Source organism: Abramis brama (genome assembly GCF_963993115.1).
Source record: "Abramis brama genome assembly, chromosome: 25".
In the NCBI taxonomy this organism is placed as follows: Eukaryota; Metazoa; Chordata; class Actinopteri; order Cypriniformes; family Leuciscidae; genus Abramis; species Abramis brama.
In genome coordinates, this window is record NC_139987.1 from 24,615,128 (window position 1) to 24,633,057 (window position 17,930).

The window sequence follows — 17,930 nt, forward strand, 5'->3', positions numbered from 1 at the left end:
ACCCTGAAATACAATTTCAGATTGAGTAAAGGATGACAAAGCCTGTCTGAGAAACTCACCTGTTTGTGACTCGTTGACGTGACAGGTAGATCTCAGGTGTGTGTGTGTGTGTGTGAGAGAGAGAGTTTGTCGGGACTCTGAAACATACTGGTTTAGTCTGAGGAAGAAGTAAAACATGGCCTCAAAGAAAACCGAATCGAAGAAAAACGAGAAAACGGATAAATCTGAAAAGGCTTTAGCTGCGGAAAAGGAGCAATTCGTCAAACTACAGGTGAGATTTAATTACCCACGCGCACAGTTTTACTTCATTCAACGTGCATTTGATGTTCAGTGGTCACTGTTTTTCAAAGAATTTATTATTAATGATACTTTCACTGATAATCTTTTTGTTTATTTTTCTTTCAATAATAAAATAATGTAATATGACAGTAAACAATGATAATATTTCCCACTTTTAAATCTTCACATTACACGCTTCGCGTCGTCACCGCGACATTATTACTGCATACGTTATAAGCGTAATCGCCATTATATTTTGATACACTGTTTTCATTTACATTCTGTGGTTTTTGGACATACGACATTATTATAGTAACCTAACATGTTTTTTCGACGTGAACCGCGGTGATAAAATGGTTTTTGGTATGTACCATAGTTTGTACCATGTTTTGGGGGGGCCTAATATACTAGTCAGTTTAATAACATCAACTTTTTTGGGTATGTACCATGGTAATATATTTTACCATAGTAATATCTCTTTTTATATGCACCATGCATGATATTATTTGAAGTAGGCTACTGTTGGAGTACCATGTTATTATATTTGTATTATTATATTACTAAGACCCAATACTTTAACTACTTTTGTTTGTAATGGTTAAACATGTAAGATCAGATTCAGATGATATACCAGGCAACAATTATTTAGCCTAGTGGTTATTCATTTGCATTTTTACTTCATTGTATTTGTAATGTGTGTTATTTAATGTTTTAAAATGTGTCATATTCATTCAGCATTACATGTGTGCATCTTTTAATGTTTTATTAATGATGTTATGTTAAATCTTTATTTGATCTGCTTTACAGCTTCAAAGCATCTCCAAATCCATCACCAGCGCAGAGGCCCCTATCAAAGAGAAATATGGACGCAGTATCCTTTAGTATAGTTTTAATACAGCATATTGTTAATCTGATGCGGGGAGGAACCGAGGAAGTTTAATTCATATATCTCCAATTTATAATCATTTTAAAATGTATTTGTGTGTTGTAATGAGCATTACACACAGATGCCCAATATTTACAGTAATAGTATGTCCTTAATTAGTTAATCTGTCAGTCAAATTTATGTTTAGCGCTTTTCACAATAAACATGGTTTCAAAGCAGCTTTACAGACAATAATGACTTTAATGTTTATAATATCTTGATATCTTCATGTTGCATTTAGCAGATTAGAGCTTGTCGATAATGTAGTTTACAATACATTTTGCAATGTTACAAGCAATCAACCAGTTCAGATTTCCTATATTAGAGTATATATCGCCCAATATACACTGTATGTATGCAAATAAATTTGGACATACTTGTATTTCTTACTTTATAGAGTAAGCTTGGAGATAATATAGTTACATTTAAAGTAGACAGTTGAAATTTGCTCTATATCATCTTTGATATCTGGACTAGTACATTGTCCTAAACATTTGTCCAGAGATTATTTTAGGCACACATAAGGAAGGTGGCGCCGTCACGTTCTGGTCTCATGCCGTGAGTCTGCCGCTGTCCAGCAACGCCATCCTCAGCTGGAAGTTCTGCCACATGGTGCACAAACTCCTCCGAGACGGCCATCCCAACGTCAGTCCCGTCTACCACAGTATCATCAGATGGCTTTAAGTTCACTTTATTCATCTAAAATGACCCTACACATTTTTGTTTTACTTTCCTTCAGACTTTACGAGACAGCAGAGGTCACACTGCAGCCATTGGACAGATGGGAACATTATGGGTGAGTGTCTAAAATTATCTGGATGTTATACGGTCATGTATAACATATTTACATAATCTCATATGAATCGATTATTCTTGCATGTGAATCTTTCAACTTCAATTTTGTATGTGTTTGCTGTGTTTTTAGGGGAATCTACATGATAGATATGGACATATTGTTGCGCTTTACACCAAGCTGCTGTGTATCAAAATCGATTTCCATTTAAAGGCAGGCTTAAAGTTTCCTGTAATAACATTTGAGTTCATCAACACATATACTATCCCGTTTATATATATATTGTCCTGTTTCCCCCACAGCATCTGGAAATCCCACCAAACCTTGAAACTCCTGAGGAAGTTCTTGATAAAGCCATCGCTATTGATATCAACAAAGTGTAAGGGCATTGCTTATGATTTAGTTTCCTAAATGATCTGTTAATGGAAATAAATGCTCATGATTGCTATTTATACAGGTTTGACACGACAGGTGAGGTTCTGGACTACATGGATGCAGCTCTAAAGCTGCAAGAAACAGGTAAGTGTAGTGTCTTAAGGATGCAATAATGTTTTAACTCGAAATAAATGCTTTTATTCAGCAATGATGCATTAAATTGATCAAAAGTGACAGTAAATACATTTATAATGTTACATAATATTCTATTTGAAATAAATGCTGTTCTTTCGATTTATCAAAGAATCTTGGAACAAAAGTATCATTGTTTGCACAAAAATATGCAGCAGCACAACAGTTTTCAGCATTGATAATAATAATAAATGTTTCTTAAGCAGTAAATCAGCACATTAGAATGATTTCTGAAGGATCATGTGACACTGAAGACTGGAGCAATTATGATGAAAATTCAGCTTTGATCACAAGAATAAATTACATTGAAAAAAATATTCAAATAAAAAAATGTGTTTTTAACAAGAAATGTTTCACAATATGACTGTTTTCACTGTATTTTTGATCAAATAAATGCAGCCTTGATGAGCAGAAGAGACTTCATTCAAAAACATAAAATAATCTTACCGATCTATTCGATTTTTAATGTTTGTATGTATAATTTATACATTTATTTTTATTTTTTTAATGCAGTTTTCCGGCAGATGGAGTCCAGCTCCACCAGCTCTACCACTGCGGTGGGTCAGTGCCGTCTGGCACCGCTGGTTCTGGTCATTCAGGACTGCGGTCCACTCTACCATTTCCTGGTCAAGCTCCTGTTCAAGCTACACAGCCGTGAGTCTCATTCTTAACATGCTTCTCTCTTTATTTAAGTGAATGATTTTCATTGAGTTCAACAGCCGTTGTGCATATGTGTCACAGGAATACCGACGGACGCTCTGTTAGGACACAGAGAACGATTCCGCGAGCAGTTCAACAGGTAACGGTGGTCTGCAGTCAATTTTGGTCAATACCAAAAGCCAATGACCAATACTATGGTTCATTTATTTATTTAAATAAACAGCATTGAAACCAAAGCTCCAATCTAGAAATTTAAAAGTAATATCAGACATCAAAACATTCAAATGTACTTTTAAAGGAAAGTTCACCCAAAAAAAAGAAGAAAATCCTGTCATCATTTACTCACCCGCATGCCGTTCCAAACCCGTAAGCCTAAATTCAATCAAGCGATTGAGTCTCTTCAGAAAATTTGAACTAAACCACTCAATTCACATGAATTCGTTTTACGATTTCTTTATGAACTTTTTGAAGCGTCAGAGTGGTAGTTGTGTAGCCGTCAATGGAGGGACAGAAATCTCTCAGATTTCATTAAAAAGATCTTCATTTGTGTTTCGAAGATGAACGAAAGTCTTACGGGTTTGGAACGACATGAAGGTAAGGAATTAAAAACAGAATTTTTGGGTGAATTATCCCTTTAATGTTTGGCATAGAAAAAGATTTGTTGACCATGTAGTTTATTGGTCTGTCTTTGTTCTCCACAGTTTGACACAGTTTTTCGAGAGAGCGAGAGGGATGGAGTTTTTCAAAACTATCATTCAGATCCCTGATCTTCCTAATGTAAGATTTTCACATCCATATTTAATCAAATTTCAAATGTTGACTGAAGACTTTTTCACAAAATCCTATAAAAGAAACAATAATTGTCATATTGCGTAACATGTTGGACAAATGCATGTGAATAAATGCTGCTTAAATTAAAGTTCCTGAATGTTTTAGGAGCCTCCAAATTTCCTGCGTGCGGCTTCACTCGCTGATCACGTGAAGCCCGTGGTCGTTCAGAACGAGAGAATCCCGGACGACGATGATACGGAGACGCAGCTGGGTTTTGGTGAAGGACAGTACCAGATGGTAAACACAGCCTGGAGTGCTCAAGCTTTAGCTGTAGGCCAGTAGATCGGCTCGCAGAAGATCTTAAAGCGGTGGTATAATGCCCTTTTCATAAGATGTAAAATAAGTCTCTGATGTCCCCAGAGTGTGTGTGAAGTTTTAGCTCAAAATACCCCACAGATATTTTTATATAGCATGTTAAAGTTGTCACTTTTTGAGGGCGAGCAAAAACGCACCGTTTTGAGTCTTTTCCTTTAAATGTAAATGAGCTGCTGCTCCCGGCGCAGGGGGCGGAGCTTCAACAGCTTGCACTCACACAGACATGCACTGGAAATTTCAAAAACGTTTAGCCTTTTATGTTCAAACCGGAGTCAGACAAAGATGGAGAGACTCAAGAAGTGACAACATGTAGAAGCAACTGGACATTTCTGAATGGTTAGTTGATGAATTTATGTAGCTTATGTGTAGTTATCTTCTAGTCATTGATTAGCATATTCTGTCATGATAATCTATAACTCGTGTTCAGGGGGCGGGGTTTATGTAAATTTTAGGGTTGGTGATGTCACTAACCCGGGAGGAAGCTCGTGTAGTCTCTACCAGCCGTTTGTTGTAGTCCTTAAAAAGCGATTTCTTTAAAAGCAAATTTCTCCCTTTGCTTTGAACTTTGAGCGTTGTAACTTTGCAGATGTTGTTTATGCTCAAACAGCAACATTACACACTAACTAAAGTTAGAAAAGTGAAATCATAATCAGCCACCCCTTTAAGAGCTTTTCTACATCTGTGACAATCTTAATTTTTGATTATTTTGCTCAACAGTATTATGGTTACAACCAGTACGACCCTACAAGTGACATACCCGAGCAAAGGTAACACGCCTGAGATCTACTCGCTTTATGAGATCTATTTCATATGTATAAATAGAGAGCAAAGATGACAAAGATAAGCTGTGTTGATAGTTTTGATGTCTTTACTGTTTTTATAAATTGAGGAAAAGGCATTTCTTTTCATTTGACCTATATATCCTCAGAGAGACTGAGGCTGATACTCTGAGGAAGGAACTTGAGGTGGTGAAACCAGAGCTGGAGCTCATAAAAGTGGAGGTAAGGTTTGGCTTTACTTGCACCCGACTTGAAGAAGTATTTTCTTCTCCTGTGATTCCCATCATTGGTGTGTCTGCAGGCCCAGCGCGCCGTGGTCCAGCTCAAAACTCAAGTGAATATGCTGGAATCTGAGCTTGATGAGCAGCGGACGCACAAGCAGATGGCGCTGGTGGAGAACGAACGTCTGCGCATGGAGGTGGAGAACCTCAGAGCCCAGACCGCAGTCGCTGCCAGCATTCAGGCCACGGCCGACGACGCGGGCAGTGAGTGACCTCTGACCCCAGACACGCTTTACACATACATTACCGTTCAAAGTTTGGGGTCTAAGATTTTTTGTTAACACTTTACAATAAGGTTGCATTGGTTAATGCATTAACTAACATGAAGTAACAAAGAGTGATATAGTATAGCGCACAGACTGAAATTGCCAGGGTTTTGTTTTGCACCGTCAGTTATAGGGTTACGGCGGGGAGTTCGGGAAAAGGTCGGGTAGATAGAAACGAGCGAGTGAGTTCGGCTGGTGTGTTTGTGTTCAGTTGTTCTTACGTTCCGATTAAAGGTTCAGAAATGGAGCCTCCCTTGTCTGTCGTTCTTCAGACGTTACAATATTCTTACAGCATTTATTAACTTTTGTTAATGTTAGTTATTAAAAAGTTTAATTCACAGTGCATTAACTAATGTTAGCAGATACAACTTTTAATGTTAAAAATGCATGTTGAAATTAACATTAACTAAGATTAATAAATATTGTTCATTGCTTGTTCATGTTCATGTAACTAATATTAACAAATAAAACCTTATTGTAAAGTGTTACTGATTTAAAAAAAAAAAAAGAAATTATTACTGCTATTCAGCAAAGATGCATTACAATGATTAAAAGTGACTGTAAAGATATTTATAATGTTACAAAATATTATATTTCAAATAAATGCTGTTCTTTTAAATTTTCTATTCATCAAAGAATCTGAAGAAAATCTGTCACGGTTTCCACTCAAATATGAAGCAGCGCACCTGTTTTCAACATTGATAATAATAAATGCAGTCTTGATGAGCAGAAGAGACTTCATTCAAAAACCTTACAGACCCCACACTTTTGAACCGTAGTGTAAATGAAAATCTCACAGTGAGGTTGATCTCTTGTTCTCATGTTTTCCAGGCAGAGCTCAAACTGCTCAGATACACTTCTCTCGACTCAAAGAGAAACACGCCGAGCTGGTCAGCAGACATGCTGACCTCATGAGGAAGGTAAAGGTTTGTGCCTATGGTGACTGAATTATTTAGCTGTATTTCTCACATATTAATGACAAACAGTGTCTTTAATTTTGTCACTTTCAGCATCAATCATGTGTGAGCCTCCAGTAAAACTGCACAAAAAAACGCATTGTAATTATGTTCCTTGTATTTCTGTGAATATGAGCCAAAATGCAAGAAATATTTCACAAATGTGTTGACACGAGGAGTTCTGGAGAAAAAAATACCTTCATTCATCCTAGAAGTTGTTGAAATGTCATTTTCCATGCGTTTATCGTCATTGTTGTGTGTGCCAGAATGCAGAGATGGTGAAGCAGGTCAACAGCGCTCAGCAAGCGCAGGAGGATCTGCTCACAGCCAAACAACAGATACTGGTGGAGAGACAACAACTGAGACAGGACAACAGCGCCCAGGTCACACACACTACACATTTATCTTTATGATTCCAGTCATACTTGAGGTTTAGAGAAGTCGTCTTACCACAACTGATGGAGATATCTGATATAATGCCTATATGTATGATAGTATTAATTAAATTAAAATTGCATGAAACCAAATGAGACATGCATATACTTGCTGAAATTAAATGTTTTTAATTCATGCACACACTACTGTTCAAAAGTTTGGGGTCGATTCTCAACAAGGCTGCAAAAATACAATAAATACAGTAATTGTATATACTGTATATATATATAATTTTAAAATATACATTACAAAATATAATTACAATTTAAAAGAAATGTTTTCTATTTGAATATATTTCAAAATGTAATTTATTCCTGTGATCAAAGCTGAATTTTCAGCATCATTACTCCAGTCTTCAGAGTCACATGATCCTTCAGAAATCATTATAATATGCTGATTTGCTGCATTAAGAAACATTTATTATTAGTATCAATGTTGAAAACAGTTTCAGGACTCTTTGATGAATAGAAAGTTCAGAAGAACAGAATCTATTTGAAATAGATTTTTTTTTACCGTCACTGTTTTGATCAGTTTAATACATCCTTGCTGAATAAAAGTATACATTTCTTAAAACAATTTGCTAACCCCAAACTTTTGATTTGCTCATAATTATTTCAAAAGAGAAAATGTGCATTCTCCATCGATAAGTGTGTGGAAGATTTAGTTGTACCTGATGCAGATATATCTGCCTATTTATTGGCCTGGCTGAAATATCTCATTAACTGAACTTTAATTTTCAGCTGGAGGCACAGAGAGCAGAAATTGAGCGTTTGAAACACGAGCTAGCAACCGAAAGGGCTGAAATGTCCCACGTCCATAATGCTCTGCAGAGCAAAGAGAAGGTAGGACGTCCTCCACCATGCACATAAATGACTGCAGGTTTTCATGTCTCTTGATTAGAATCTGAATGCATCAACACATCCTAGTAAACTGCACGGGTTCTCTGATCTGTGTGTGTGTTTGTAGGCTGGTGACCAGCTGAGCAGTGTGTTGGTGGGTCTGCAGGCGGAGAAAGAGAGGCTCCTCCGTATAGTGAAAGATCAGGAGGCTGAGATTGCTAGTCTGCGTCAGGCCGCCCAACTCCACCAGTCAATCCTACAGCAGGAGAGAGACCGGCATCAGAGAGAGATGACAGCACTGCACAACCAACTGCAGGAACAAGTCTGTGCAACTTCCTGTCATGTAGAACAACCCAAATTAGACTTATAAAGAAATGTCATATTAATCCCAGTAATGTTAACTTGCATGCATTTTTTTGCTATCACAATTTTACTCTTGAAGGGTTAGTTCACCCAAAAATGAAAATTCTGTCAGTAATTACTCTCCCTCATGTTGTTCCAACCCCGTAAGACTTTCGTTCATCTTCAGAACACAAATTAAAGGACAAGTTCGGTATTTTACACTTAAATCCCTGTTTACAAATCGTTTCTGATGAAATAGAACAGTTAAAATTAAAATTTGGACACATGCTGCTGTCCCGAGAATTTTAGGTTTCTTTCGCTCCCCCCCCCACCTACAGAATGGCTGCCTATGGGCACTGGAACAATCCTTCCTAAAACGCATTAAACTCAAACATTAACACATTAGGGGTGTTCACTGATATGCTCACACAAAAATCGCTGCAAAAGATGCTTTCCAACAGGTTTTATCGTAGTTTTTGTCCAACTCCATTGACTTGTATTGGATGTGCTGTGAGGTACGGTATTACTCCGCCGCTGGAAACTGGGCTGGAGTGTCTATTATTCAAGCTCTCAACGGAAGAATCTACGGGTGTGAGGCGTTTGGAAAAATAGGTCCACAGTTTTACAACGAATGGTAAAACACCTGTTGGAAAGCATCTTTTGCAGCGATTTTTGTGTGAGCATATCAGTGGACACCCCTGACCACTCGGTGAGTTTCACGTCTTTGTAAACGAAAGTTTAATGCGTTTTAGGAAGGATTGTTCCAGTGCCCATAGGCAGCCATTCTGTAGGTGGGGGGAAAGCGAAAGAAACCTAAACTTCTCGGGACAGCAGCATGTGTCCAAATTTTAATCTTAACCGTTCTATTTCATCAGAAACGATCTGTAAACAGGGCTTTAAGTGTAAAATACCGAACTTGTCCTTTAACATATTTTTTATTAAATCTGAGAGCTGTCTCACTGAAACTTGCCGGAATCAAGCGACGAGAATACTTTTTGTGCGCAAAAAAACTAAAATAACGACTTTATTCAACTATTAATATTCTTCTGTGTGTTCCTCTGAGTGAGTTCACGTAGTGTAACAGCACAGCGCTTCTGGGTTGTATGTCAGAACGCAGGCTCACTATTGGCCAGCATCACACGCATCACACACATGACCAGCGTCAGCCAATAGTGAGCCTCCGTTCTGACGTACAACCCAGAAGCGCTGCGCTGTTACACTACGTGAACTCACTCAGAGGAACACACAGAGGAAAATTAATAGTTGAATAAAGTTGTTATTTTTGTTTTTTTTGCGCACAAAAAGTATTCTCGTCGCTTGATAAACTTAAGTTTGAGCCACTGTAGTCACTTGGACTATTTTAAACTTTGTCTTTAACTTTCTGGGCTGGCAGAATATCTTAATGTGTGTTCCGAAGATGAACGAAAGTCTTACGGGGTTGGAACAACATGAGAGTGAATAATTACTGACAGAATTTTCATTTTTGGGTGAACTAACCCTTTAAGAACGAGAGGTTTTATTTGTTTGTTTGCTGTGTGCTGGTGTTCAGTCGTGTCGGGAACAGGAGCAGCGGCTGGAGATGGAGAAGCTGAGACGCGAGCTGGAGGAGAAGAGAGCAGAGGCGCTGCGTGCTCAGAGCGCTCTGAACTCTAAAGAAACCGTGAGGACTTCCTCTACACTAGTCTTTCTGTTACTAACATTTACAAGTGTGGATGTTTGCATTTGTGCAATTGATGCATAATGTGATTTTTTCCCAGTTTCCCAAAGCATTTCATGTCTACTACCCATATTCACCAGAATATAGACTTTTGTATTAGTGGTTAACCAATATCTGATGCTGATACAACATTTAGAGGGTAGGCTGACTGATAGCTTATAGTACTGAAATATGATATATAATACAATTTAAAATAGCAAATATTAATAGAATATTTTATTATAATAATGTAATATAATTAATATAAGGCATATCATTTAATATTAGCAAATATTAACATATATTGTAATATAATATAATGTAATATAATAAAAATATTAGTTATGAAATATGAAATAATAGAATTTAAAAAATATTAAAAAATATTAATATACAGGATTTGTAATGTAATATAATATAATATAATAAACACTAGTTATATAAATATTAGTTATGTCAATATTTAGAGAGTGGAAATATTAGTTATGAAATATTATGTACATACAAGGTAAATGCACAAAAAATGACCAAATTAACATATAAAACATTGAATAAATAAACAATATATATTAAAAACGTATATTATCTTTTTTGTCACAATTTTGATTATACGCAAAACATCGACCCGAAAACACAGCCTGTCCAATATATACTAAGAACCAAGGGGTGTAATCAGTTTGTCACCACTGGGTCACCACTACACCTTCATAACTATACATTATTTTTGTCCGTATGTGTGTTTTAGACTGGAGACCAGCTGAGCAGTGTGTTAGTGGGTCTGCAGGCGGAGAAGGAGGTTCTTCTGCGTTCAGTGAGAGAACAGGAGGCTGAGATGGCTAGTCTGCGTCAGGCCGCCCAGCTCCACCAGACCACACTGCTGCAGGAGAGAGACAGGTCTCAGAGAGAGATGGCAACGCTGCACAACCAAATGCAGGCTAAGGTCAGAAAACAGCAAGGGATTGTGGGCAAGATGCCTCCTAAAAGCATGCATGGAAGCATACCTCGAAAATATGCCTTCAATAGTATAAACCTTCCCTCTGTACTTCGGCACACTGTTTTCAAAGTACTATGATTTGGGACATTGATAGCTGATACAATCCTGAAATATGATATATTTAATAGTAGCAAATATAATATAATGTAATGTAATATAATATTAGTTATGCCAGTATTTAGAGAGTAGGCTGACTGATATAATGCTGAAATATGATATATAATACAAATTAATAATTGTAAACATTCATATTTTTTTTTTATATAATATAAATATTAGATATGTCAATATTTAGAGAGTAGGCTGACTGATAGCTGATATAATGCTGAAATATGATATATAATACAAATTAATAATTGTAAACATTAATATTTTTTTTTAATATAATATAAATATTAGATATGTCAATATTTAGAGAGTAGGCTGACTGATAGCTGATATAATGCTGAAATATTATATATAATACAAATTAATAATTGTAAACATTAATATTTTTTTATATGATATAAATATTAGATGTCAATATTTAGAGAGTAGGCTGACTGATAGCTGATATAATGCTGAAATATTATATATAATACAAATTAATAATTGGAAACATTAATATCATTTTTTATATAATATAAATATTAGTTATATAAATATTAGATATGTCAATATTTAGAGAGTAGGCTGACTGATAGCTGATATAATGCTGAAATATGATATATAATACAATTTAATCATTGTAAACATTAATATTTTTTTATATGATATAAATATTAGATGTCAATATTTAGAGAGTAGGCTGACTGATAGCTGATATAATGCTGAAATATTATATATAATACAAATTAATAATTGGAAACATTAATATCATTTTTTATATAATATAAATATTAGTTATATAAATATTAGATGTCAATATTTAGAGAGTAGGCTGACTGATAGCTGATATAATGCTGAAATATGATATATAATACAAATTAAAGGAACTGTAGTAAGATTGTGGCCAAAACTGGTACTGCAATCACTTTCAAATTACTGTAGAGCGGTGTATCCCCTCCCCCTCCCCCCTGACTCGAGGTTGCCAGATAGGCTGCAGGATCCAGCAGGAACGTTTGTAGCTGCAGCTGTGGTAACTAGAGCAGAGCTGGCAACCCGGATGCTGAAACACTACTGACTTCGTGATTGGTAGATAGGTGGAGGGTGGCGCTTCAGGCCAAAACACAACATGACAACATCAGTTGAGGGCTGCAACTATCACTTTTAAATGACAATATCCTGGCCGGACTACTGTTGTCAGTGATATAAGTATTTGAAATGAACATGATTTCCTAATGTCTAGTGACATATCAGGGCCATTTTATGATTAATTGAAATACATTTCTTACATACAGCTCCTTTAATAATTGAAGACAATATATTTTTTTTATATAATATAAATATTAGATATGTCCATTTTTAGAGAGTAGGCTGACTGATGGCTAATAAAATGCTGAAATATCATTATAATACAAATTAATAACTGGAAACATTAATATAATTTTTATATAATATAAATATTAGATATGTCAGTATTTAGAGAGTAGGCTGACTGATAGCTGATATAATGCTGAATTACGATGATTTGGGACACTCTAATCCTATTAAAGTGGGCTGTAGCCCGGGTGAATCTACTGTAGTGTGTTTTGAGGGTCTTAATTGTTGCGTTTGTGGTGTGTTGTTCCTGTGCAGTTGAGTCAGGACTCGGGAGTGTTTCAGCAGAAGCTGCAGGACGAGCAGTTCAGTTTGTTGCAGTGTGCCGTGGTGGAGGCCGAGGGCATCGTGCTGGACGCCGTGGCCAAAGTGGACGATCCGCTACATGTGCGCTGCATCAGCACGCCAGGTCCGTCCTTCCTCATCCTCCTCCTCATTCCTCGCAATATCCTCATCAGCTCTTTTACTCTACACATCTCTAATCTCTGCTTGCAGATTATTTGATCAATCGGGCTGAGTTGACGTTGGCATCCATTGATAAGATGCAGCAGAGTCATGCAGCCTATTTGAGGAATAATGATGGTAAGGATGTTCTCATCAGTAAGTTACAGGTTCAGCCGTTAGTGGGATGTAATCTCTTCCTCTTCCTCTAGATGCGAGTGGTTTGTTGAGGTCAGTGACCCAGTTCTCCCATCTCATCGCTGACACTATTGTGAACGGAGCTGGCACTGCCCACTCAGCACCTACGGACCAAGCAGACCGTGAGAACCAGAATCCTTACTGTTAAAACAGACACACACACACACACACACACACATGCACATTTCTTGTGTTTTCAGTGCTGTTGAGATTCAAAATTAATCTTTCTCTACAAAGCGTTATATACAAAATATTTATAATTTCTTTTAAAATTTTGCATTTACACAGTCATTCAGTAACAAAATTCGTATCAATGATTTGCATTAGAAAATCCAGCTAATACCAGATGGTTTTGCATGGTTTTAGCTGGTCCAAACTGCTCATTTATGATCCTTAGATCCTTGCATTTTATAATTTCTAAAAATTAATTAGCAAATTAACAAAATCGTTAAATATTACAAAATCCAGCTAATGCTAGATGATTTTTATCTGGTCCAAGCTCCTCATTCATGGTTCTTAGACATGTCTAAGCTAGTCTAGATATAATTTGTAATTTATTAAAAATAAGTTACAAATTAGCACAGTCTTATGGTTAATCAAAGTTTTGTTTTACAAAATGTGTACCACTGATTTGCATTAGAAAATCCAGCTAATACCAGATGGTTTTACATGGTTTTTAGCTGGTCCAAGGCAAGCTGCTCATTTATGGTCCAAGCTGGTCTAGATGACTGGACTGTCAACCTTAGACCTGGTTGCAACTTGGTTGACCATATTAGTCAAGCTAGTTAGAGCTGCTTTACCATCTTGAATCAGCAGCAAATCATCTACCATGCTACAAAAACCATGTACAACGTGTACAAGCTGTTTTTGTTTTGGTTAATTTCTCCACAGGTTTGACGGATAACTGCCGGGATTGTGCCACTCACTGTCTCCAGTACCTGAAAGAGCTGAAGATGAAGGCCACGCTGCCGAGAGCAGACCCCACCGCCGTCCGCTACGTGGTCCAGCGGATCCTCAACCAAGGACAGGTGCGGTGGGCCAGAGACGGCATCTTCAGACTTTATATGTTGCTAGTGTTTGCGTGGAGTAATAAGTGACCCCTCTCCCGATCTCTCGCAGGACCTGCGGCCCAAGGGAGCAGACGTGCGGAAGGAAGAGTTGGCAGATATGGTGGATAAGGAAATGGCTGCGACTTCCTCTGCCATTGAAGATGCTGTGCTGAGAATGGATGTAAGTTAGCACCGTGTTAATGATGCTGGATTCAATCATTTGCTATGACTTCATGGGTTTTTCTTATGTAATGCAGGAAATATTGAGCCAGGCAAGACGAGATACTTCTGGAGTGAAACTGGAAGTTAACCAAAGGTTCGTTTGGGATATAGTTTCATAGAGATAACATGAAGTTTGTAGTTTATGTGTTATGTATTTCAGTTTTCGCGTTTTGTTCTATTACAGCATCATTGGCTCCTGTTCAGATCTAATGAAGGTATGTTAAGACTTACCGAGATGAATGTGTTCAAACGTTTGAAAGAAATGACTTTTATTCAACAAGGACACATTAAATTGATCAGTTAAATAAATGCTTTTCTTTGAAACTTTCTAATTATCAAAGATTTCTGAAAAAAAGAAAGAAAATAAATCACGGTTTCCACCGTGTCACAACTGTTTTCAACATTGATAATAACCAGAAATGTTTCTTGAGCAGCAAATCAGCATATTAGAATGATTTCTGAAGGGTCATGTGACACTGAAGACTGGAGTAATGATGCTGAAAATTCAGCTTTGCATTTTTAAAATAAATTCAAAAACACTTATTTTAAATTGCAATCATTTTTCACAATATTATTATTTTTACTGTATTTTGATCAAATAAATGCAGCCTTGTTGAGCATAAGAAACTTAACGGTAGTGCATATCCATATGTAATTTTGAATCTCTTCCGTCTCCTTGTCCATAGGCTATACACATGTTGGTGACGGCCTCTACTGACCTGCAGAGAGACATTGTGAAAAGTGGCCGGGTAAGATTTGGTTATATGAGCAATTTAAGATCATCAATGATATGCATTCACACTCTTAAACGCAGGGTCTTGTTTCGGTCTTAGGGCGCCGGTTCTGAAAAAGACTTTTATGCTAAAAATTCACGTTGGACGGAGGGTCTCATCTCTGCGTCGAAGGCTGTAGGATGGGGTGCAACACAGATGCTGTGAGTACATTTGAGTGTAGATTTAAAGTTTTAACCTGGATTCATTAGTGTTCGTCTGTATAACTCTGATTTACATTCTCACAAAGTGAATCGGCCGATAAAGTCGTGACTGATGGAGGAAAATATGAAGAGCTGATCGTCTGCTCTCATGAGATCGCGGCCAGTACGGCACAGCTTGTCGCTGCCTCAAAGGTAAAATCCATGAGAGAGATATAAGTGTGCTTTCAATCCAATCAAATCAGTTTATTCTGACACAGCAATCCTTCATTTAACAGGTGAAGGCGGATCGAGGCAACAAGAAGCTCCATACTTTACAGCAGGCGTCCCGCCACGTGAACGACATGGCCGCTGTTGTGGTGACATCTACCAAGTCAGGGCAAATGCAGATTGAGGACAAAAGTGAGTGTCATGGACACAAAAAGCATGAAACATACGTAGAGCAAGTAGTGAAGTTTGTACCCGCCACTATAACGCCAGAAAGCACATTAAGTTGGTTTTAACTTTTTTTTCTCCACAGACTCCATGGACTTTTCTGGCATGTCTCTTATAAAGCTCAAAACAGAAGAAATGGATTCCCAGGTTAGTTTACCAAAGTGAAAAAACAAACACAGAAAACCAGTGTCAGAAATGAACTTTTCCTTTAAGGGCCAATATTTACCCCGTGGAACTGATTTACATAAACTCGTAAGGGCAATTTTTATAATTACTTTGAAATGTATCTCTGTTGTCTTTTATTTAAAATACTTAAATTGAACCAATTACTGCAATCAATCAGAATACTATTAGAATTAGAATTACTATTATTATTATTATTATCAGAATGCCAATAAAATGTTATCAACACCCACAAAAGCCATCTTTACATTGCCAAGGTGGAACAGACATGTGTATTTACACAGACTGTTTAATGCTGCTCAAATGCATACATGTATTCGCATAACAATTGCATAATGTAAATAGCCAACATTAAGTATATCAATTTTAAAATGAAAAAACAGGAATTCATTACAGGGTAGGACTGTAAAATCATTATTGTCGATAAAAAATAATTACTGTATTGCTTTTTACAAATTAGATTGGCTATTTTAGTAGAATGAAAAACAAAATGGAATAAATTCTATACAGAAAGCAAGCAAATGAAGTTCCCCATTACTGAAGCGGTCTGTGTCTTCATTGTACCGTGAGTTATGCTCTCGCACAAAAACTCCCATTACAATCACTGAAGCGAAATGAATCTCTTACTCGCATTGTGTCGGCACTTTGTTGATTATGATGAGAGAATTCGCAAGAGCGCACATTCATTTCCGGCCCTGCTGCAAACTCACATTTAACACAGAATCAGTTCTGAAACAAAAATGTTGTTTAGACCATCTAATTAAATCCTAGAGGATTAAATCAAGTCATTTTTGCAAGTAAAATGATTTGCAAATACCATTTCATGCATAAACTTAAACTCCTGTTTGTTTCAAGGTGAAAGTGTTAGAGTTGGAGAAGCAGCTGGCGAACGAGCGCGTACGGTTGGGAGAGCTCAGGAAAAAGCACTATGAGATTGGAGGGATCCCAATGGACTCGCCTCCGGAGAACGCAGTCAATAGTTTTGACAGTTCACTGCCTACTGTTTTTCCTGACCCGCCCACAATGGAACTGCCCAGTCTGGATGTGTTCACACTGGATCCACCCGGATTCGACCCACTGAGACTGGACCCGCCCAGACCGGATGCACCCGAACCAGCCAAAACCAGCTCTAAACGAACCTCAATCTTTCAGAAATCAGGCAGCATCCTCAGGAATCCAGTAAGTTTTAACAGACACTGTTTGCTTTGGACCACTTTACCTGTGTTTCCAGTGTCAATATTGCCATTATAATGACATTCAGACCATTAATTTTTTCTTTTTCTTTCATTTCCCACAGTTTAGGTGAAAGGATGTATAAAGAAGAAACCATCCGATAATAATGTACATTGTTCTGAAGCGCATCATTAGAGTCTCTGTATCATCTTACATGGTTTGACAATACTGTATGGTGTGAATTAAAGATTTGAAATTATGCCTATTAATTTATATTATAATTTATATAATCATTTAGTGAGTTACTATTCTGAAACCATTTTATCAGGTAATTGATTTTATTTGTTTTCCAGGCTATTTTTGTTTATCAGCGCCATCAATGGCTGGTACTATATTTGGGATCTTTTTACACATTTTAGTTTATTTAAGTAAATGTACTTAAAGTTGTAAATGCAAACTTAAGTAAATAAAAAATAATTAATTATGTTGTGAAGGTGATGTTTTTGTTTGTTGTTTTTAATCCCAGTACAATAATTAACCATGGTTTCTGTACAAAAGAAAAACAAAAAACAAAAAAAAACATGGTTAATAATATAGTTAAACCATGGTAACTACAAATTAACCATGTTGTTACTACACTAACCATAGTTTAACCATGGTATTTGTAGGAAAACTGTGGTTATACAAATGGCAATCAATCCGCCAAAAAACATGGTTACTACACTTTTACTATATTAAACCATGGTTATTTTTTTTAAGACATTTAAAACATGTTACATTGAAACTGTGAATACAAATTCCATTTAATATTCACATTTAATATGAGTTTATAAAAATCAATTATACGTTATATATAATTATAAAATGTTTACAATATTTTTG

The 17,930-nt window shown here is 36.7% G+C and overlaps 1 protein-coding gene across 1 annotated transcript; it reads left to right on the top strand.

Moving 5' to 3' along the window:
* Positions 1-68: 68 nt before the first annotated feature.
* Positions 69-17,545, top strand: hip1r (huntingtin interacting protein 1 related). The gene is made up of 34 exons (XM_084104506.1): positions 69-271; positions 1,087-1,150; positions 1,707-1,849; positions 1,944-2,000; positions 2,130-2,210; positions 2,300-2,376; positions 2,455-2,516; positions 3,078-3,218; positions 3,306-3,363; positions 3,926-4,001; positions 4,161-4,292; positions 5,088-5,137; positions 5,299-5,371; positions 5,451-5,634; positions 6,528-6,616; positions 6,919-7,035; positions 7,828-7,929; positions 8,054-8,248; positions 9,818-9,928; positions 10,710-10,904; positions 12,675-12,825; positions 12,912-12,998; positions 13,070-13,177; positions 13,947-14,083; positions 14,175-14,285; positions 14,362-14,420; positions 14,511-14,541; positions 15,013-15,075; positions 15,160-15,260; positions 15,347-15,452; positions 15,536-15,659; positions 15,778-15,839; positions 16,731-17,054; positions 17,173-17,545. The coding sequence occupies exons 1-34, from the start codon at positions 176-178 to the stop codon at positions 17,179-17,181; spliced, it is 3,576 nt and encodes a 1,191-aa protein (XP_083960632.1). The 5' UTR covers positions 69-175; the 3' UTR covers positions 17,182-17,545.
* Positions 17,546-17,930: the final 385 nt, after the last annotated feature.